At 42.5% G+C, this 22,864-nt stretch overlaps 1 protein-coding gene across 1 annotated transcript in view; it reads right to left on the bottom strand.

The window, feature by feature from the left end:
• Fyb2 (FYN binding protein 2) overlaps nt 1-22,580 on the bottom strand; it is an 83,185-nt gene extending 60,605 nt beyond the window's left edge. The window contains 4 exon segments of the mRNA XM_052175817.1: nt 14,978-15,011; nt 17,293-17,451; nt 20,393-21,167; nt 22,515-22,580. Of these exon segments, the coding sequence (XP_052031777.1) occupies nt 14,978-15,011; nt 17,293-17,451; nt 20,393-21,167; nt 22,515-22,580 (1,034 nt within the window).
• Between the last annotated feature and the right edge of the window lie 284 nt (nt 22,581-22,864).

Here is a 22,864-nt window from a genome sequence, read left to right as displayed (position 1 = left end):
TTATAAAAAAACAAAAATCAAACAAACCTTAAATAAAATAACAAACCATAAAAATGGAAACTCTAGTTGAAGAAAATTTTGAATCTAAAAAAAAAAAAATCCTGTCACAGACTACCCAGAACATCTGGGATACTATGACAAAACCAAATCTAAGAATAATAGGAATAGAGGGAAAAGAAACATGGTAAGGTACAAAAAACATTTTCAGCAAAAATCAAAGAAGAAAATGTCCCTAACCTCAGAAGGAGATGTCTATCATGGTACAAAAAGCATACAGAACACCAAATACACTGGACCAGAACAGAAAGTTCCCTCAGCACAAAGTAATCCAAACACTAAAAGTACAGAACAAGGAATATTATAAGCTTCAAGAGAAAAAGGCCAACTAACATATAAAGGTAGATGTATTAGAATAACACATGACTTCCCAATGGAGACTCTAAAACCCAGAAGGGCCTATGCAGATGTTCTATAGACTCTAAGAGACAAAAGATGCCAATCCAGACTACTATACCCAGTAAAAATTTCAATCACTATAGATGGAGAAAATAAGACATTCCATGACAAAACCAAATTTAAGCAATATATATCTACAAGTTCAGTCCTAAGGAAGGTGCTAGAAGGAAAGCTTCAACCAAAAGAGGTTAACACACCAAGAAAATATAACAAATAAATAATCACAGACCAGCAAATCAAACATGGAGAGACACACCCATATTCACCACCACCACCAATACCAAATAGCATAAAATTTAAAAAGCTGTTAGTCATTGGTAACTTTCAATATCAGTGGTCCCCAAGAAGAACATATAGTCTAACAGTATAGATACAAAGGATTCTACTACATCTAAGAAACACACCTTAATTTTAAGGATAGGTATCATCTCAAGGTAGAAGGTATAGCCATTTTAGCATCTGACAAAATAGACTTTACACCAAAACTAATCAGAAAAGATAGGGAAGGATATATACTTATCAACAACAACAAGTTCAAGAGGACATTACAACTATTAATACCTATGCACCAAACACAAGGACACCCAAGTTCATAAAGAAACATGACTAAAGCTTAAATCACAAATTGACCATCACACATTGATAGTGGGAGACTTCAATACTCAACTCTCAACAACAGACAGGTCATCAAACTAAAACAGAGAAATGCTAGAACTGAAGTTATACACCGAATGGACATAACAGATATTTACTGAACATTTTACTTAAATGTAAAAGAATATATCTTTTCAGCTCTTAAGGGAACATTCTTCAAACTTGACCACATACTCAAAGACAAAACAAGTCTTAATAAAATAGAGACAAAAAAATCATTTCAACAAATCAATGAAACAGAGATTTAGTTCTTGGGGAAAATTCAATATGATTGACAAACTCCTAGGCAAATTAACTAAAAGGCAGAGCAAGAAGATATAAATTAAAAAATTTAGAAAGGGAAAGGGGGAGGGGGATAACAACTGATACTAATGCAATCCAGAGAATCATAGGACATACTTTAAAAACTGTACTCCTCAAAATTGGAAAATCTAAAAGAAATGAATAATGTTATTAATACATACTATTTACCAAAGTTAAAAACAAGTTCAGATAAGAAATTTAAACAGATCTATAACCCCTAGTGAAATAGAACCAGTCATTAAAAGTCTTCCAGACTCCCCCAACACCCCCTTCCCAAAAGAGCTCAGGGCCAGATATTTTTAGTGCAGAATTCTACAAGACTTTCAAAAGAAGAGTCAATGCCCATACTCCTCAAATTATTACACAAAATAGAAACAGAAGGAACACTATTCAGTTCATTTTATGAGACCAGTTACCCTGATGCCCAAACCACAGAAAGTTGCAAAAGGAAAGATAATTACAGACCAATTCCTTTTATGAATGTAGCTGCAAAAATTCTCAACAAAAGACTTGCAAACTGAATCCAAGAACACATCAAAAAAGATCCACCATGATTAAGTAGGCTTCATCCCAGAGATACAGGGATGGTACAACATATATAAACTGGTAAATAAAATCTACCGTATAAACTAACTGAAAGTCAAAAGTCACTTGATCTTCTCATTAGATGCAGAAAATTCAACACTCCTTCATGATAAAAGTCCTAGAGAGATTAGGAATATAACAGATATACCTCAACACAATAACGGCAGTTTACAGTAACTGCATAGCCAACTTCAACTTAAATGCATAGAAACTCAAAACAATTCCACTAAAATTAATAAACAAGGCTATATACTGTCTTTATACCTACTCAATATATTACTTGAAGCCTTAGCTCCAACAATAAGACACCTAAAGGAGATCAAGGGGATGCAACTTGGAAAAAAGGAAGTCCTTTTTTTTAATTTGCAGATGATATGGTACTATACATAAGTGACCCTAAAAGATTCTATTGAGAAACTCCTGAAGCTGATAAACACTTTCAGAAAATTAGCTGAATATAAAATTAACCCATAAAAAAAAACAGTAGCCCTCCTATAAGCAAATAACAAATAGACTGAGAAAGAAATAAAAAGAACACCATATTTTACAATAGCCTCAAATATTATAAAATACCTTGGGATAACTCTAATTAAGCAAAGAAAAGACTTGTTTGATAAATTCTTCACGATAATGAAGAAAATATTGGAAGATGGATAGATCTCCCATGATTGTTAATCCGTAGGAGTAACAGTAAAAATGGACATCCTCCCAAAAGCAATCTTCAGATTCAATGTGATCCCCATCAAAATTCCAACAAAGTTCTTCACAGATCTTGAAAGGACTACCTTCAGCTTCATCATAAAATTCAGGAATAGCTAAAACAATCCTGAACAATGTAAGAACTGATAGAGCTATTAGTATCCCTAATTTCTAGTTATACTACAAACCTATAGTAATAAAAGAAAGCAGCATGGTATTGGCACAAAACCAGACAAGCTGATTAAAGGCATTGAACTGACGATCCAGACACAAACACACGTATACATATGGACCCATGGTTTTAATAAAGAAGCCAGAAATATACACTGGGAAAGACAGCATCTTCAATAAACGATGCAGGTCAAGCTGGATGTTCACATACAGAAGAATGCAAATAGATCCACATTTATCATCATGCATAAAATTCAACTCAAATTCATCGGAGGCCTCAGCATAAAACCAGATACACTGCAACTGATAGAAGAGAAAGTGGGAAATATCCTCAAACTCATTGGCACAAAAAAAAAAAAAAAAAAAGACTTTCTGAACAGAACACCATTAGCACAGGCACTAAGATCCACATGAATAAATGGGACCTCATGAAACTGAAAAGCTTCTGCACAGCAAAGGACACCATCATGCAAACAAAGTGATGTCCTACAAATGGAAAGATATTTTACAAACTACACATCATGTAGAGGGCTAATATTCAAAATATATAGAGAGAACTAAAAAAAAAAAAAAACTAGATATCAAAAAAACCCAAGTTTGAGATTTCTTTTTATCCTAGTCGAAATTGATAAACAAATCAGTAAAACTAACAGAGAAAGTAGGGAAAGAGGAAACTTATTTAGAGTTGTTGGGATTGAAACTGGTGTAGCCACTCTGGGAAAACGTTTGGAGAAGTCTCAAACTGCTATAAACAGATCTATTATACAATCCCATTCAACCATTCCATCAGCTGACAAATGGATTTGGAAAATGTGGTGCTTAAGTATAGCTCTCACCCTTTATCAAAGGAGCTTCTCTTTGCAATGAAGAGCATAAGCAACAAGAAGAAAACACCCACAACTTGTCAGAATATAGAAAACAACTGAAGGGATGCTTCAGTAGAAGATGGGGGGGGGGGGGATTTTAAGAGGTATAGGACCAGGACATCTACTGTAAGACAGTATCTCTCAAAAATCACATTGAAGTTAAACCCCTGATGCCTGAACAACATAGCTGCCTAAACAAAACCTGAGGAAGAATGTTGCCAATGGCAACGCTAAAGTGGAGGGGACCCGACCCTAGTCAAAGAGTTGTAGGAACTATGACTGTTGAGAGAGGGGGACTAGTCTCCCAGGGATGAGCACCTAGTTGATTATCCCATATAAGTGATCAGCCTGCAACTCTTAGACATGCAAGCAACACTGAAATGATTCAATAGCTGAATTTACATATTTATACATATATGTAATAATAACAAAGAAAAAGTGGGCATGAATTTGAGGAGTGCAGAGAGGACTTGGGAGGAGTTAAAGGGAGGAAAAGATGGGAAGGCAAAAAAGGATGTTATTAAAATGTAAAGCTAGGTTAATATCCACTTATCAGTGAGTGCATACCATGATTCACCTTTTGAGTCAGGGTTACCTCACTTAGTATGATGTTCTCTAGTTCCATCCATTTGCCTAAGAATTTCATGAATTCATTGTTTCTAATGGCTGAATAGTACTCCATTGTGTAGATATACCACATTTTTTGCATCCACTCTTCTGTTGAGGGATACCTGGGTTCTTTCCAGCATCTGGCAATTATAAATAGGGCTGCTATGAACATAGTAGAGCATGTATCCTTATTACATGGTGGGGAATGAAGCAGTATTCGGCAAAACCAGAACGGGGAAGTGGGAAGGGGTGGGTGGGAGGACAGGGGGAGAGAAAGGGGCTTGCGGGAAGTGGGGGGTTAGAAAAGGGGAAATCATTTGAAATGTAAATAAAAAATATATCGAATAAAAAAAAAAGTAAAGCAAAGAGGACCTAGGGGGAGTGACCAAACAATTATCTAAAGCCAGAAGGAGAAAACGGTAGTTCTGCTATAGATACAGAGGTTGACAACCTCTGCATTTCTCATCCAGTTAAGCCATACACTCTCATTCACATTCTGTTTAAGACAAGTGTTTCCTGGGCTGCTGACAAATTCTCAGACTTAAATAATCCTCCTGCTTCAGTGTGCAGAGTAGCTGAGATCACAAGCACCCAGCACAACACCTGGCTCTTACTTTTGGCACAAGCGATTCTCATAAAAGTTTTGTACACATTTCCTAATTTAACAGTACTGGAAACTGTTCATGTCCCTGGACCTTCCATTTTCCTCCTCCGTGGGGTATAGTGAAATACCATCCTACCTTGCAGGGCTGTTATGAACTGTGAAGTAAACAACTATAATTCTGAAAAGTAGACTCACCGTGTATAAACCATAACAGTCTATGGCTGTCTGAAACAACAGGGCTCGTCTCCACTAAGGTCTAATGTTATAGGCAATTTATTCCCTATGCTTTTATTCCCTTTAAGGCCTCTTGTTGGCCACTGTGTACGTATGCCAGACTGGCTAGCTCTGGACAATCTCCTATTGCTCCCTCCTACCTTACGGAAGGAACAACAGGACTGTAGATACACAGCATTGCAGCTGGCCTTTATGTGGGTCCTTGAACCCCAAATTCTGTTTCACAGTTGCAGGCTTTATTGACAAAGCCTTCAGCCTAAGACAGAACTTTTTAGCTGTGGCACGGTGACACAGGCCAGCAATCACAGTACTCAGGAAGTAGGGTGGGGGAATCTTAAGTTCAAACCAGTTTCTGCTACAAAGTCTCAGAAAAAAAATTTAGACTGACTCCTTCTCCTTATTTATAGTGTACTTATAAGATGGTGAGATGCTCACAGGGGAAAAGCAAGATGGTAAGTATAGTTTGGATGCCAGTGAGTCTCGGCTGAAGAACAGTGAGTACTCACAGGCCTCCAACTCTCACTGAACAGTTATTACATGCAGCACCCCCAGCCCATGCATGCCCCACTGCTACCCATCAGAACCCATTAGAACCACATCAGCTCACCTACAGTTCCTGCAGCCTATGTACTGCCTCTATGCTTTGTAGACATGGGACTCTCTGCCTGCAGTATCACCAATGACCACCCCCCCCCAAAACTCCATTTTCTTTAAAGTGCTTGCAACACAGAGATGAGGGCATGAGTTCAGGTCCCCAGCACTCACATAAAAAGCCATGCACAGTGGCAAATGCCTGTAATTCCAGCACTATGGAGGCGGAGACAGGAGGATCCTCAGGGCTTGGTGGCCAACAAATCTAGCTGAACAATAAGCTCCAGGTTCAGTGAGACATCCTGCCTCAAAAACTAAGGTGGAGAGCAATTGACAAACACAGTCATCACTGTAGTCTGAGCTGTACACACACACACACACACACACACACACACACACACACACAACCTTAAGCTCCCCGCCTCATCTCATTGCTGGGTGCATCTCCAGGTTCTGTTTTCCCCCTATTGGCTGAGTTTTAACTATGCAGGTCTGCTTTCTACTTTGCAAGGACACCATGTTTGCTACTAACCTCAAGGCTTTGAAGAGGACCTGGGATGGACGGCCAGCTCTTCTCCACACCAGATCTCACCTCTGTGCATCCCCAGATACTTCCCTCCCCTCCTGTGCCAACATCCTGTTATACTTCACTTGATGCCTGTAAGTCAAGGGCATAATCTATAAATTACTTTTTAAACTATTTTTTTAAAAATAGTTTGTTCTCTTTTACTATGGGATCATGTGACACCTTGTGTCACACTGGGTGCCAGTTGACAACTACATCACCTTCTGTTGTTCAAAGCAACAGAGGCCCAGTTATATCAGAAAATCATGGGAACAAACTGTTTCAGATTTCAGTGTTTCTCACGTTTTGAATATTTGCATAAATTTTTATCAGTTGGGCATCCAAATATGATAATTGAAAATCAGAAATGCTCTAAAACCTGCAAGTTTTGGGTACGTTGTGAATGCTCAGAGATGTATTATATCACTTGAGACATTCCCAGGTGGGAATATAATGTCGCATCATTGCATTTCACCGCTTGGCTCCTTTTGTCGTACGCTCACTGTTCTAGAACATGAGGTGAGTTATCACAAGGAGCCTGCACTCAGCGTGATCTGAGCAGCACAGGAGTTAAATGTGAAGTAATAATAAAGTGTTAGGAACAGACTGCCTCCTTTCTTTCCATCTGTGAACTCAGTACCTTGGATGAGGCTGGGAAGTTGATACATTTAACACCATCTTACAGTATGTCATTATTGGCTTATTTGTCTTTCTTCCAACTGAAAAAAAAAGTTCTGCATGAAGGCAGAGCCTAAACAATGGCTTCAACATACTTTGGTTTGATAATTACTGAATTACATAATAAAAACGAATCATGTATGCTGAGTAGGAGCTAACTGCAGAGGACATGGGAGAAGACTCTTCCCCACACAGGAGGGAGGCGGGGTGAGTATTTCTGCATAGCTGTGGCAAGCCTGCTGGAATAGCCAATAGGCTGCTCCACAGGATGAAAGTCAGCAGTCACGAGAAAGGGGAACTAGGAGAGAAGCCTGGAGAAACAATGGCCAGAACACAGAAAAGGACCTCATGGATTCTGGTGAAAAGTTTAGGGTCTTTGTGTTAAGTTTTTATTCTACATTTGAGATGGATGACAAGGGTTTGATGACTAATTTCATGGTGTATTTAATCCTCAGACCAATGAGTCCATAAAAAAAGAGGGAGGAGAGGAACATGTACTTAATGAACGCTAAAAGAATCAGGACAAGGTTTTGGCAATCCAGTTGGCAGGGGTCTCTCGTCTGAGAGGAAAAGGAAAGGCTCCGTGCGAGCCCCCTTGTCACAGGGCTCCCAAGCAAAAGTGAAGAGCTCAGCTTGGCTCATTCACTTAGCTTGAACAATAGAAGCCTGTGACGCCAGAAATGCACGTCAGTGCAACATACAGAAATGAAGCCTAAGAGTTAGTGGAAGGTTTAGTTCACACAACCATCCTTCTTTCATTATCTGACGTTCCACTGGCCCATTGTTCAGCCATCCAGTCCTTAATTCTTCACCTGTCCCTACATTATAGGTGCTGGGAAACAGAGCTAAAAACTACAGATGAACCTTTTAGTCATGGTTTGTAGTACAATACACTCCTCTAAACCCCATCCTGCTGTAAAGTCTGAGAGAGTAGAGTGCAGTTGAAAATCTTAAAGCCTGGGGAAATCTGTGTATCTCAAACTTTGGAGCAGGTCAAGAAACATCATCGTCCCTGATTTCTCATCTATGACCCAAGACTAAGCACTATCTTTCTTATATGAGTCTAACAGCTATGGAAGTGCGAGCAGTGCCAGGCGTGTGGCCATATTTAAAACTTAGCTTCTAGTCAACCTTAAAGAATGGACCTGTGTACAAAAATAGGCTGCAAGTCTCAAACTGTCTACTTTCCTCAGTCCGGCATTTTCTAACCTAGCATCTGAATGCCGCTGACAATGAGTGAAGACTGCCTGCCTCCAACCCCTTCTGCATCTTAGTTCTGCCCTGGCCTGCTCTTAAATGAAGCCCTAAGGAGGAATTTTTGGAGTGGACCCAAGTATTCCTGCTAGGTTTCCTCTGTTGTGAAGTAGAGCCATGGGGAATCTTTGTGCCTGTGCTGCAGAGCTGGGCTGGCCAGGACAGACCCAGGTACTCCTGATCCGCTACACTGTAATAAAGCATTTGACCTGACTCAGGACAGATATCTAGGAGCCTCTCAAAACCACTTCTTTTCCTGGGTGACTGTGACTGGGAGCTTGAAAATGAGACTCAAGGCTTTGTGGCTGGAAAATAATAATAGAAGCTGTGGGTAATTTTTTTCCAAAGGAAGAATTCTGAAAATATGAAATAGGAGAAGCATTCTCGTACATCCATGACCCCTAAAACCACTGCCCTTGTGAAGAAAAGGGCACACTTGGACTGTGGAATGTCACCTGGAATCCAATTTTAAAGGATGAGAATTTTTTTGAAGTATCTTAAACTGAAGCCATCAGAATGTTCTGGATCTGAAACTCTATAGGATACAGATTTCAAAGATATTCCTTCTCCCCATTTGCTCTTCCCACCCCCAACCATCAGGACAGGCCGAGAGGAGCTTCCTTTGCAATCTACTCCTCGTGATTCCCAGCAGCACAACTTCTCAGGGAAGAAACTAAGTAATTAAAAAACGGCCTTGAGAGGTCTGTCACACTGACAAAGGCAGATCCACAGGCTTTGTGTTATTCTTGCTACAAAGTAGAAACAGCCCAAACAGTTGCTGCAAGAACCATCCTTGCCTCGTGCTGAGCACGGGATATGTACCAAGTGCCTATCTGTGTTAGCAGCAACGGGACAGAAACAGAAAAGAACCAGAAGTCATCCCAGATGCCCCCTCCTCTTGTCTGTCCTCACCTAAGTCCCCACACCTGGGCCAGCAATTGCTGTTTTATTTTGTTTTTGGTTTTTTTTTCCCCCAGGATAGACCAAGTAATTTCTTTAATCTCATTTTTATCCCTTGGTACAGGTCTAAGTTAACATAACCTCTCTGGGATTCAATTTTTTTATCTCTGAGAAGGGGTATTGCCTACCTAGTATAGGAATAATAGGACACAGAAGTGAGGTTCTTGAAATACTCTACGAATGTTGCTACTTTTGTTGCTTAGTGACTTCTTAAGCTATCTTCCTATTTCTTCTCTAAATATATTATTTATACAACATTGATAGTGAACTTTAAAAATGTCACTCACACCCTTCCTTAGCTTGAAACTCTCCCATGGCTTTCTAGTACGCTTAGGACAAACGCCATACTGATCCCGACTGGTGAGATTCTCCTGCCCCCCCTCCTCAGTGGGCTATAGCCATGATTGGCTCCTGTCTGGTTCTTCTAACAAATAAAGGGTGGGTCTCCTCTGAGACTCTGAGTCTTTGGGGAAACTCCCTTTCAGGGCATGCTCTTTTCCTAGACCTTTCTATGAGTAGAATGGGCTCTTGCTTAGGTGTTAAGCCAAATGTCACCATCTCTAGGACTTTCTTGGCCATTCTAAACCTCTCTTAATCCTCCCAATTCCCAGCTTGATGCTAATACTCCCTAAAAGCTTTCTCTATGGCTGTTTCAGAGAAGGGCTGTAAATGAATTTGGCTGCTCTCAGCACTGCTATTATTACTACTTTTTACCACCTGACCCTATGCAAGTTACTGGCCCCCATTTCCATGGGACCAACCATTCCCTGTTCCTAGTGCAGAATGCCCTAGGCACAGTCCGATAGCCTTCTAGTCCTTATGAGCTTTGTGTTTCACATGAGGTAAACATACCAAAAGCATAAATACAAAAGTCCGTCTCAAAACACCGAATATGAAGGAGACCAGACACATGACTTGAAATAAGTTGATACCAGCATTTTAAAACTTTTGTGAAACAGAGACATAAAAAAAGTTCTCTTGGTGGTTCAGCGGTTAAAAGCACATACTGCTCTTCTGGAGGCCAGAGGCCAGTCTCCAGGTACCATGTCAGCAGCTTACAAGCAGCTCCAGGATGATCTGGCACCGCTGGTTTCAGAGGACACCTGTACACAGCGGCACACGTGCATACACAGAAACGTACATATACAGAAGAAATATAATAAAAATAAATCTTTTTTTTTAGGTTCTCTTGCAATGTAGAGGCAAAGTGACTATACATTCAAGGCTAGCTTGGACTGGATAGTAGGACTGTGTCCAAAACACACACACACACACACACCCATACACACAATTCAAGTGGTAGACTTCTATGAACACACTTGCAGGCTCTTCTGAGGCCCCATATGTGGGCTTTTTTTTTTTTTCTACTTCTGAAGTAAATAGCCTCTCCATTCCCTCTCATCTAACTTAGACATTCCCTGAATCAGAATTACGCTCTGCCATTTTTTAATGGGAGAAAGCCATATTTATAGCTCATGAATAAAACATTAACCAACCCTGCTAAGTACTGACAGCAACCTAAAGCTAACAGTTACCCAGGGACCAACCTGCTTTGTTCACACAAACTCTAACTGCTGATTCAAGAGGGATGCCAGTCAGCTTAGTCTGCATGAAAGAGTGATGGGAAGGAACATTGCCTAAAGACCTCCATCACTGTTGGGAGCTAATGAGATATTCATATTTCAGAAACAACAAGGATGGTGAGGTCAAGTGTTGAAGTAGCTAGGACTCACTGGGCATTATCTATGTCTTGCTTAGTATATACACAGTGGTCTCCATAACACAATGAATGAATACTAACGTGCCTATTAGCAGTTGTGAATGTCAAAGCTCTGGCAGGGCCTGCACTTTTCTCAACTGTGGAGGAAGGATTGACTTATATTGCTCCGACTCCAGAAGTATTTGTGTTACACAGCATTGTCTCTCAGGTTTAACAAAGGAAAGAGGAACCAAAATGAAAAATGGCTGTCTTTGATGGCACTGGGTCCTTAGCAAAATAATTACAGTGTGCTTTCCCTGCTCTCCAATACAGCAAAAATACAAAACCTTCATCAATAAAGATTGAGGACAAGAAACATTTTTCTTAGAGAAAACTGTCATTCAGTGCTTTAAGCGCTGTCGTGAGGAGGATTAAAGCTCCTGTCTACTGTATACAAGAATCGAGTCTAGATGATGGAAATAGTTGAAATTTGGGGTATGCTGCCAATTTCCCCCCAGAATAATTTGAAAAACTTAAGGAGTGCTCAGTATACCAAATGGACTGGAGAAATACATATTAAGTGAATTAAAATCTGATCTACCAAAGAAAAACAGGTACTGAGGACTCTGGCTACTGAGTTCTCCAGTGACAGATGTTTGGGAAACAGGGTTCTGCATTATTCTTATCTTTGGGGCTGTTATATAATAGCTAAGTAAGCTACTCTCCCAGATACTGTAATAGACACTTCCCAACCCTCATCTCATTTGACCATGGTACAAGGACAGAGGCAGGTTTGCAGAGGTTAAGGCATGCTCAGTATTTCAGATATTCAGTGGTCGTGCTGAGATTCAAAACCCGGGCTCTCATTAATTTCATGCCTGGCTGTATCAGGAGATTTCTAGGTATTTTTCCCACAACGATAAATCTATGCCTAAATCTAATATCTGTATTGAAGGTTAGCACTTGAACAAGGGAGATATTCTTCTCCAGCAAGCACCAGTTTCCATGGAAATTGTATCTAAGGCTTTTGGGCATTATGACAGTATGTGTTCAAGATACATCTGACTTGTCATTGACAAGATATAAAGTCCAAACTTCTTATCATGTTATTTAATATACAGTTGCCTGCCCCCTGGTATCTATGGGGAACTGCTTCTAGACTCCCATGCAAACAAGAAAGGCTGTAGATGCTCACTTTGCTTTATAAACGTTTAGTATGTACATAGAACCTATGCGCCCCTCCACACTTACCTCACCTCTTGCTTATTAGCATGCCTAGTGTGGCTTCAGTGCTGTACACATAACTGTTGCACCATATGGTCAGAGAATGAGGACAAGAAATGTCTTTACATGCTCAGTAGACAGAATATTTTTCCAATTTTTTTCACCTAAGGTTTATTTGAATCTATAGATCAGAACCCAGAGGTACAGATGGCTGATTGTACTTTATAATCTGAACATATCAATTATTTTTCTATATCAGGATGGGTTTTGTCTGTTTATTCCTCTTTATTGCTGCCTATATTCAATGCATTTTTCCATTTTGGTCTTTGTTTTTTATTAGGGTTTTTTTTTCCCATTTTTTTTGTGATGGGGTCTCTACTTGAGACAGCCCAGGCTGTCCCAGAATGTGTGTCAATTCTCCTGCCTCAGCTTTCTTAGTGTTTGGATTACAAGTATGTCCTATCATACCTAATTGTACTTCCATCTTGACTGTTCATCAAGCCATCCACCTAGATGTGGTCAGTCCCAGGAGGAATACCCTGTTATATCTCTACCCATCTTACAATATCGTGAAAAAGAATGAAATGTAGCCCTAACTCTCACCTGCCTATTGTATAGACTATTCTTCAAATTAGTTCCTCTTCCATGAAGCCACCTGAGTGTGGCCCTTTTTATCTCATTTGCCTTTCATTCTTATCATATGTGCCTACATCATAATTCACGTATAACAAAACCCCAGTTCAGATAGGAGTTGTGTTCTAAAGCCAGTGTGACAGGTCAGAATAATCAAAATTGCCTTCATAATCTTATAGGAAGATAGTGCAATACAGGAAACAGTCTCCCCATGGGCCCCTCACAGCTCTCAGTGTTGCTATGGTTAAAATGCCAGAGAAATCTTCATTTAGTGCCAATATGCCCAGGGTAATCAGACGCATCCTGAGATGTTTCCAGAATGAGACCAGGCTGACTCTGAGAGATACAGAGGTTCCCTGACACCTCAGTTGTCACCCTGGGCCTGTGTCACCATGGCTACAGCTATCGACACTGTTGTCTGTTTCACATAGTTGTATATAGAATGCAGCTGCACTGGCCCATCTGACACACAACTCTCCAATGGGCATTCAACTAGGAATTTCCAGAGCACATGAATTCTGTCTAGCACAGCCCGGGCAGAGCCTGGTTGAACAGGGCCACGTCCAGAGTCCCTGGGAGTACAGAGGCTTCACAAGGCTCCTGTCTGCTCTACAGTCCCACTCTTTACTCCCCACATTCTTATCTCATTCAACTATCTTGTTCTACAAACAAGACGACGTCACACATCCTGTCTCCTCCCGTAGCATTTCTTTGCTATCATTATATTGAGGAAACATTGATCCTCAACACTCAAGTGTGCCCTTATCACTGATGGGTTGATTGGACCAACATCTCTATTGCCACCCTCCCTCCAATCCTCATGCTTTGGCATGTGAGTCTGCAGTGCTCCTCCAGTCTGACTCTGGCCTGGGCCAGTGAGGTGTCTTTATCCTTAGTGAAAGAGATTTGCTGAAGTCTGGGAAAATGTGAGTGTTTACACCACTGTCTTACTTGTCTGCTGCTGCCAAGAGGAAAACACCATGATGATGGTCAGTGCTAAGTCTAAGTACGCAGTCCTAGAAGCAATTCTCCATCAGCCAGCTTCCGGAGCTGCAGACCTTGAGCAACTCCAGCCAGAATCACTAATGATTTGCCAACACACGAGTTAGTCTGGAGGCTAAAACAGCTATCCCCAACCACTGGGGGTACTAAAAGTCTGCTTTTACTAAGGATCACTAATGTTGCAATGGAGGGGTACTTTTCTAAAGATTTCCTGGTCCCCATGGAGGGAAAAACATTGTTCTCTGGCTCATATGCTTCCTCTATTACAGACAGCATGTTAGAGCACTGTGAACATCTGGATTACAGACAGCATGTTAGAGCACTGTGAACATCTGGATTACAGACAGCATGCTAGAGCACTGCGAATGCCTGGATTACAGACAGCATGTTAGAGCACTGTGAACATCTGGATTACAGACAGCATGTTAGAGCACTGTGAACATCTGGATTACAGACAGCATGTTAGAGCACTGTGAACATCTGGTGGCTGAATTGCAGTAGGCTTGTGTTTGTTTGCTTGCGTCTCCTCTTAAGATTGTCCTTGCCAAGAACATCTCTGGGAGCGAGTGAGGCTTAGTCAGAACGGTTTGGACACATCAGGGCAGGAATCACGGCCCTGGAGAGTAGAACACTCTGAAGCTGGGCAACTGAGGCCATACAATGAGGGCTGCAGAAGACATTTTGCAATACCCAAGCAAAAGAGCAAGCACGCATGAGGCAGCCCAGGCCAGCCCACTTCTGAGGGCTCAAGAGATATTATTTGGCTAAGCAAATTAATGACCTGACCCCTCCATAGTGAAATTCTCAGCAGGGTAGGGGCACCAGAAACAGAACATCTTTTATCCCATTTCCAACGCCTAATACCAGAGCTGCCCAAAGCACTCTTTAGTCTCTTGGATTTATAACTAAGAAGGTCAATGTTTCAATGCACTAAATCCACTTGTACAGTGAAGAAGTACCAAGTACCTCAGAGGATGAGGTTTGCAGCTTAACATCAGCTCGGAAGTTAAATGCATCTTACTTTATTTATTTGAAACCAGGAAGTTCCTGTTTGCTTTGTAAGTCTGTTCTTTTTGCAGCCTTTCTGAGGGATGTATATAGTGGTTTTGAGTGTCTTGCCTGTGCTTGAGAAGGCCCATGAGTCCCCCCAGGAGACTGTGCTCTTCCACAGGGGAGAAATAGGTACTCACCTGTCTGGAGGCAGGGGGCCCTCTCTCACAGTCACTGCAAGAGCAAGAGGCAGAGGAAAAGGAGGTGTTGGTAGCAGTCTGGTTAAAGTGAATGACACTCCCACCCTGGAGCCCAAAGGGCTGCCTATCCCCGAACAGCAGCGCATCCCCATATATTCTGGTGCTACTTATGGGCACTTTGACCTCTGTTAAGAGCAGTAACCCCTGTGTGGGTTTAATCTCTAACTGCTCGCTTTTCTCACGTGGACTGGCAGAGGGAACCACTCACCATGTGTTCTAAATGACACGCAGATACACTGAGCATGTGCAGTGTGCCAAGCACGGACAGGATACTTTGTCACAACAATTCCACAAGACTAGAGGTGACACCGTCCCTGCTTCACAGGACAGGAAATGAGGCTCACTAACTACCTCAACCTGAAACGGCTGCGGGTATGGAGCCGAGGTCCACAAAGCCTGTTATTTTTTGTTTTGGTTTTGGGTTTTTTTTTTTTTTTTTTTTTTTGGTTTTTTTGGATTTGGTTTTGTCGAGACAGGGTTTCTCTGTGTAGCCCTGGCTGTCCTGGAACTCACTCTGTAGACCAGGCTGGCCTCAAACTCAGAAATCTGCCTGCCTCTGCCTCTGTCTCCCAGAGTGCTGGGATTACAGGCGTGCGCCGCCACCGCCCGGCTCAAAGCCTGTTTTATTACAAAAGACTTAGTGATTTGTTCTAGACAGTCAGTCATCTTCCCGCTTGTGGCAAGTCTAAAGCCTGAGTTCTTTAATAGTTATAAAAATCATAGCCAGGCATGGTGGCAGACACTTATAATCCCAGCTTGAAGGAAGTAGACATCTGAGTTCAGAGGCAGCCTGGGCTACACAGAGAAATCCTGTCTCAAAAAAAACCAACAAGGCGGGGTGCTGGGGGTGGGGTGGGGAATCACTCTTAGTCTTCTCTGTCAAAGAGCTGCCACATTACCCATACACACTTACGAAAGCTCTGTCTCTGCATGTGGACTCTTCTTAAAAGGTAACGCTGATGGTGACTTGTAGTACAGGCTCTCAGTATGCACGTGGTTCCCTATGCCAAAATGCCACTACCCGCTCAAAGGAAAGTGTTCAGTCCCCCTCAGGATGAGAAGCTCTAAGACTGAGTTTTTAAAACTCAGAATATTCTGATGCTGGCTTCATTATGAGAGCCACTGAGTATAGTTAAAGCCATCTGTAGCTTAGTTTTTTTTTTTTTTCCACATGACCTCTTTGTTTCCAGAAATAACCACTCTGAGACTGAATTATGTTTGAATAAATGCTTAGGCCAAAGCTAGGGTCTGCTCCCCAACAAGCTCATAACATAATTACCCACTTATTCTATTCTATGAGTGCCAAAGGGCTGTTACCTCTCCTCAGGTTCATGCGACTGTCTCCATGAGCATTCTGGGGTGAATCTCCTCAGTCTCTCAGAATCCTGCCCCCTCTCGCGCTCTCTGTCAGAATTCCCACCTTCTCTATCCTGCCTCAGATCATTGGCCAGAGGCTTTTTTTATTGGCAGGTGATGCTTCCATAAATTATGCAAAGATTCTCTCTACATCTGAGTTAGGGAAATTCAACTATGAGGTTGTCCAAAGCAGACAAATGAACAATCAAAGCCTGCATTAGCTCTGCTACCACACCATCTGCTGGTACTGACAGCATGGTAAAACAAACATTAGCACATCACCCACTGCACAGAGCCTTGAAGTGTGAATTCCCCTCTTGCTCATTGGAAGAACAAGAAAAGGTGTTTAAGAAATCAGGATGATGACACTGAGCTAAGAATGGGAAGGGACAGAGCTGTTCCTTTAAATAGCAGAGGAACAAAAGAACACAGAAAAACCGTCTTCCAAGGATACTTTACATCCCATAGAGGATACAGGTCATGGGGGCCTGAGGGGGGACCAGGAAATACGTCAGGTCAACCTGACACCGACTCTCCCCCTTTCCCTTCCTCCTCTTCCTTCTGCACTGGCTGTTTACAGCACAGGCTGTGCAGCACACACAAAGGTTCGCTCCTTCCTCACTTGAAGACCTTTTATTTTCTTCCTCTTGGCCAGATTCCCAGTGATGCATTGCAGCTCTCTTGGAGGAAGTGGACTGGCTCAGGAGCGATAAGGGGCCAATTCCTACACGTGTGTCATTTCACAGGCACACTGCCATAGTCTGTGTGCAAAGAGCAGTAATGCCGTCCAGCCCCTGGAAGAGCAGCCCTCTGTGTGGGAGGGGTAGAGATGGAAAGGATATGTAGTCCAGACATCTATGACTCTGGATGATGAGGATGGACCCTGTGCATCTTCTTACCTTCTTTTGGGGTCTTGGAGACAGCAGCTGGCTGCCTGTAGAAGACATAGAGGTTCACGAATGGGGGCTTTGAAGGCTTCAGTGGAGGTGGACCAAGGGTTTCAATGGAAGGCAGTGGCTTTGTTTTGGGAAGCTGGCGATATCTGCTCTCTGGCTTTTCTGAGTACAAATAGCAAAACATGTAGGGTATTATTTATATTTGTTGGGTAAAATCAGACCTCCTGACTAGTCTCTATGCAGCTGTGAGAACACGCTGACCCCAACACACATCTGCTTACATCACTATCTTGTTGATCTTTAGTGTGGCCCAGTCACTGCTCTGCTGTTTCAGCACAATTTGGATTCACATTTCCAAGATCCTTTTCCCAGCAAGTGGCACACTTCCCAGCTTTTACCACACACATCTTCCACTCATGCCACTGGCTTCTCGGTGATCCACCATGGACTTTAAAAGCTTTCTACAAGTCTTTCATCTCTGAGACTTTTGTGTATGCTCCTCCTGACTGTGGGATGGATGCTGATTTCTTTCATACTAATTTCTGCTCATTTTAAGGCTGGACTCCAGTGACAGAACCCCTCCAACAGTTTTGAGTTTTCCTGTAAGACTAAGCACCTGCATGCTCTACTGTATTGCTCAGGTTGCTGCATGCTTGAGGAGAAAACCAAGGATCTAGTTAGTAAGCAATTGGTGGTTAGTGGACTTCTGTAGGATTCTGTGACATTGCTGTTCTCGCTTGAAGCACAGGACCTATGTTAGAGGGAAGGACTGTGATTACTCACTGAAAAGACTCCTCAAGTACTAGCTGGGCAAACAGCATAGGACTGTACAGCAGATCTCTGAACGGATCTAGAAATTAATTGCTGAATTTCCAGGGCTCTGACTTCAAGGCTCTTAGACTATGAGTTCAGTGTCTTAGAATGTTCTAAACAGTCCCAGTGGTGTATATTTCTGCTTTCTGTATTCATGAATACAACTCCAACGTTCCATCATTATATGTGAAAATCATGTGTGATTTCTCTAGGCAGAAAAGGACACAAAGTTTTTAATAAATGGGGCATCTTCATTCTTGGTTAAGACAACCCAGTTGTTGTTTATGTAGGCTATCCATGCTAAGTCTAAACAAGTAGATGGGGTTGCGCATGTGCCTCTGGGAAGGTCGTGTCCTTTGCAAGCTGAGATGAAAGGGAATGCTTCCTTTTTGCCCTTCCACTGAAAGCCATGTCTCCAGAAGCTCACAGCCAAAATACTCTAGAGTTAGGAGACAATTACACACACCAAGGAGGAGACAATGAAAATGAAATATCACTTACTAACTAGATTATTGGTCTTTCCACCCTAACCCCAGCATTGTGTTAAGCTAATTTACATATTTACCTCATTAAACCTCTCATATTTCCTCTGGAGATGACCCACTCTTTGCTTCTCCCCATAAACCTTTCTTTTCATTCATCTCGTTTCCTATCCTTCTTCAGCACCAATTTTACTGTATTCCGGGCATTATTGTGGGAGCTAAAGCTAGAACCAAGAACAGCAACAAATACAGTTCCTCTTCAGGAATCGTCATTATCATAAGAGGGGATTAATAATAAAGAAGGAACAAACACAGAAGAGAGTTGTGAAGGTCTACCTGGCATGTGAGTTAGGGCAAGAGAAATCAGAGATGCAAGGAATATCGTGCATTGAAGATTATAGTAAGAACTTTAGTTTCCATTCTAAGTAAAAGGAAAAGCCATAGGATTGTATGTAACGGATTCATTATCCATCTGTCCATTCATCCATCTACCCACCCATCCATCTACCCACCCATCCAACTAACCACCCATCCACCCATCCACCCATTCACTCATCCAATCACTAAATATTTGTTGAAGACTTCATCATCCTGGTCTTGTTTTGTGGGAGTGAAGAAGGTAAGTTTTATCCTCTGAAAATCTTCTTATAAAGGTAGACAAGTGTATGGAAGTTTCCTGGACAGAGGCAAGTAATGAGAAAAAACAAAGAACTGCCCAATGCCTCAGGGTAACAGGACCAGCAGAGATGATTTAAGCAGCGTCTGTCCACTCAGAGCAGGGGACACTACAACAGAGACGACAAAGGATGGAAACATCACCTGGCCATCCTAAAGCTGGTAGGAGAATGTTCCTGACAGATGACTGATAGTGCTCAGACCTGGGGTGGAGCCACTGTCTTAGTTCTAAAGACTGAGCAGGCAAGGGTAAGAGACAAGAAGGCCGGAGAAGCAGGCAAGCACCACTGTGTGAGGCGCTGTGGGGAGGTTGAACAGATTTTGAGCAGCAGTGTGATGACGTGGTGTGATTCGTGTTATTTTAGAGGATCACCTTGTCGGTAGAGAGGAACAGAGAATACAAGGGGGCAACCCTGTGGAAGTGGTAAGACCAGCTAGCAATGGCCCTGTAAGAGAAAGGTGTGGTGGTGACTACAGGCCAGGGCAGAGACAGAAGTTGAGAGGTTCTGAACATACTTTAAGATAGAGTCAAAGAGCCAGTTGATGGATCCAATGCAAAGAATAAGGACAGAAGACTGGAGCATCCCTCTTAGGTTACTACCCTGAAAACAATTATGAGTCCTATGCCGTGTTTTCCTCACAGAGAAGGCTGGTGATGCATTCGATTCACAGAACACACTAAGCTTTAAGAAGCTTATAAATGGGCTGGAGCAATGGCTCAGAAGTTAAGAGCACTGACTGCTCTTCCAGAGGTTCTGAGTTTGATTCCCAGCAACCACATGGTGGCTCACAACCATCTGCAGTGGGACCTGACGCCCTCTTCTGGTGTGACTGAAGGCAGCTACAGTGTACTCATATATCTGTGTGTGTGTGTGTGTGTGTGTGTGTGTGTGTGTGTGTGTGTGTAAAATAAATAAATCTTTAAAAAAATAAAAGAAGCTTATGAATCACCCAGGCTCACACAGCGTGTGGCAGGTAGAGCTGGGATTCAAGTTCAGGTTCAGCCAAATTCTGCCACAGTGTAATTCAGAATTAAATGCTTATTCAAACCCTATACTTTGACAGGCTAACCACAGCCGAACTCTTTTCTACTATACAGGCTACATACAGCCTAAGGAGACTCGGTTTCTTACCTGGAACCAGGCTGTCAAGTTCACACTCATAAACAGGTTGGCACGGGCTGCTCTTGTGGCCCCCCTCAGCGCCAGGACTTTCTGTGCTCTTTCTGCTGTTCCAAGGAAGTGATAAACCGGAGGCTTTGGAGGCCAGGGGTGATTTTCTCTGAGCCACCAAATGGCTCTGGGGAGGAAGGGTCTGGACTCCTGTTACCTTCTGGCTCGCCTCTGGTTTTCCCTGAGCAAGCCCCGTGGCTTTCTGCCCTTCGAGATGGAAGGTCTTAATCCCACCGTTGGTAAGGCGTGGAGCTGGGGACATTTCACCCTTCTGAGATGAGACTTTCTCCCAGTTCCAAAGCTTGTATCTGAAGCTGCTGAGGACCATTCCTTTCTCATTGGATGGCTCAGCTCTCGATTTTTTTACATCCAATGGCATGGCAGCTTTCTGGAAATTTTTTTCAGGAAACACTGTAGATTTTTCTGGAGGTCCCGAGGAACTTGAACTCTTTTGAATTTCATCTCTCTGGGCCGACTTCATTTTCTGAAGAGGCTGGGACACTCCAGTAGAAGAATAAGATAGGGTTTGATGGTGGTGGGATGAGAGGCACTTCCGATTAGCCAGATCCTGAGCTGACTGTGTGTACCTTCTATCATCCTTTCGAGAAACACCAACTGGAAGCTTAATGGGTCCTGGAAGAGGTGTGGCATTGAGCTTTTGAAATTTGGCTCGAAGTTCCTTGAAGCTTTTGACACCTTCCTAAAGCACAAAGAAGAACAGAAGAGTCTGGTTACCCTGGAGAAACTTCCAGCATATTCAGCTGACTTCATTGTACATGTTAAATGTCTCCAATGGCTGATGTGACAGCACTGCTAACCAGGTGAGCCACGCTAGCCTGTGCTAGTGCTGTCTATGTGAGATGAGTATAATGATTTTTCTCTCTCTTAAATTTGGCTATATTGGATATTCTCATGGCATGGGAGGACCAAGTAGAGCCAATAATAGCAAATGATCATAAACCTTTTTGGTGTTTTGTTAAGACAGAGTCTCACTATGCAACCCTGCTGGCCTGAAACTCTATGTGAACCAGAATCACAGAGATCCATTTGCCTCTGCCTCGAGTACTGGGATTAAAAGCACACACCACTATGTCTAGCTGATAAGCCTTTGGATGGCTTCTTTCTTTAAAAAAATTAGTTAGAATCTGCTTTGGTATAGAAAACCTGGCTTCATACTATAGTCTGTTTGTTCAAAAGATAATGAAATGTTATCTCCATATTAAGCAATTAAAAGATGACCAGTCTTCCACCAAATGAGAGGTTTGTGATTGACCTGGAGACCTTGCTTGGCTCATCACCCTGACTTACTTGTACACTCCCATCTCCGGGGAGCTGCCTTTCACTTACTGATTGATTTCAAGCTCATTCTCCATCCAGATTGCCTCTAGGAAGAACAGGTAGGACCAGCTGCTTCACTGCTTCCTTAATGCCCTTATATCTCTTTATAATTTGGCTGTTGAAATTTCACACTTTGTTAAGAGCAAACTTGAGAAGGCTTATGTCCAAGTTCTGACTCTGCCTTCTCCCATCCAGGCAAATACTATGCGCAACCTTGTCTTAACATTGCATGTAGTTGTATAATATTATGAATAGTAGAAGGATTGGGGTTACTACACAAAAAGTGTCCAGTATGGGGCTGACGCATAGTAGGACTGTGATAAATAAAAACTACAAGAGGCTAGATAATCTTCTTGTGTTAGTGGATCCCTTTGGAGAACTGGTGCAAATGAGAAGCTACCATCCACTGGTAATGGTGGCCCAGGTCTAGGGCAGCAAGAAGGCAGGGGCCAGGGACAGTGAGGGAGTGTCCAGAACTGCATAGTGAGCTGCTGGCTGTTGCTCTAGCTACATAGGCTTGATGCTTTATCTTCTGTCCCCATCTTCTCCTCTTAAAGCTCACTTATTTTTATAAATGCATCCTGGCATCTTCTGCCTGCGTGGGAGGTAGGAGAACATTTAATGGAGTCATTTCAAAAAAGTAAGAACCATTGTCTTCTCCTGATCACACCTCAAGTTTGCCTTTTCTTTTTCTCCTTCCTGTCTTCCTACCTTCCTTCTCTTTTTAAGTTGCATGCATACAGGCCATTGGCATGGCAATGACTTTGGATTTTGCCAGCTGCGGGAACTCCGTGTGACCTTTCCTCGCCATGTTTACAGTTGACTCACACCTGCACTCGGAAGGGTTAGGAAGGGAGGGGAGTTGACCAGCAGTAGAAGGCAGGTGGCTGCAAGCTGGACTCCATGCCCTAGGCATGGCTGCGTCCCTTCTTCTCAGCTCCTACTACACGCCTCCGCCCCAGCACTTGCTTAGAGTTCTTTCTCCAATGGTCCATTTCTTATACCTTAGTCAACAGACCAGCTAAATCATCTATGTGTCCTCTCTCTCCTGATGTGCCAGAAGTTTGTTCTGGGAATAAAGTCGGGGATCCTGAG

The sequence above is a fragment of the Apodemus sylvaticus genome, chromosome 3, assembly GCF_947179515.1.
Source record: "Apodemus sylvaticus chromosome 3, mApoSyl1.1, whole genome shotgun sequence".
Taxonomy (NCBI): Eukaryota; Metazoa; Chordata; class Mammalia; order Rodentia; family Muridae; genus Apodemus; species Apodemus sylvaticus.
Note: the sequence above shows the minus strand (reverse complement) of the source record. Positions and strands in the feature narration are given on the sequence as shown.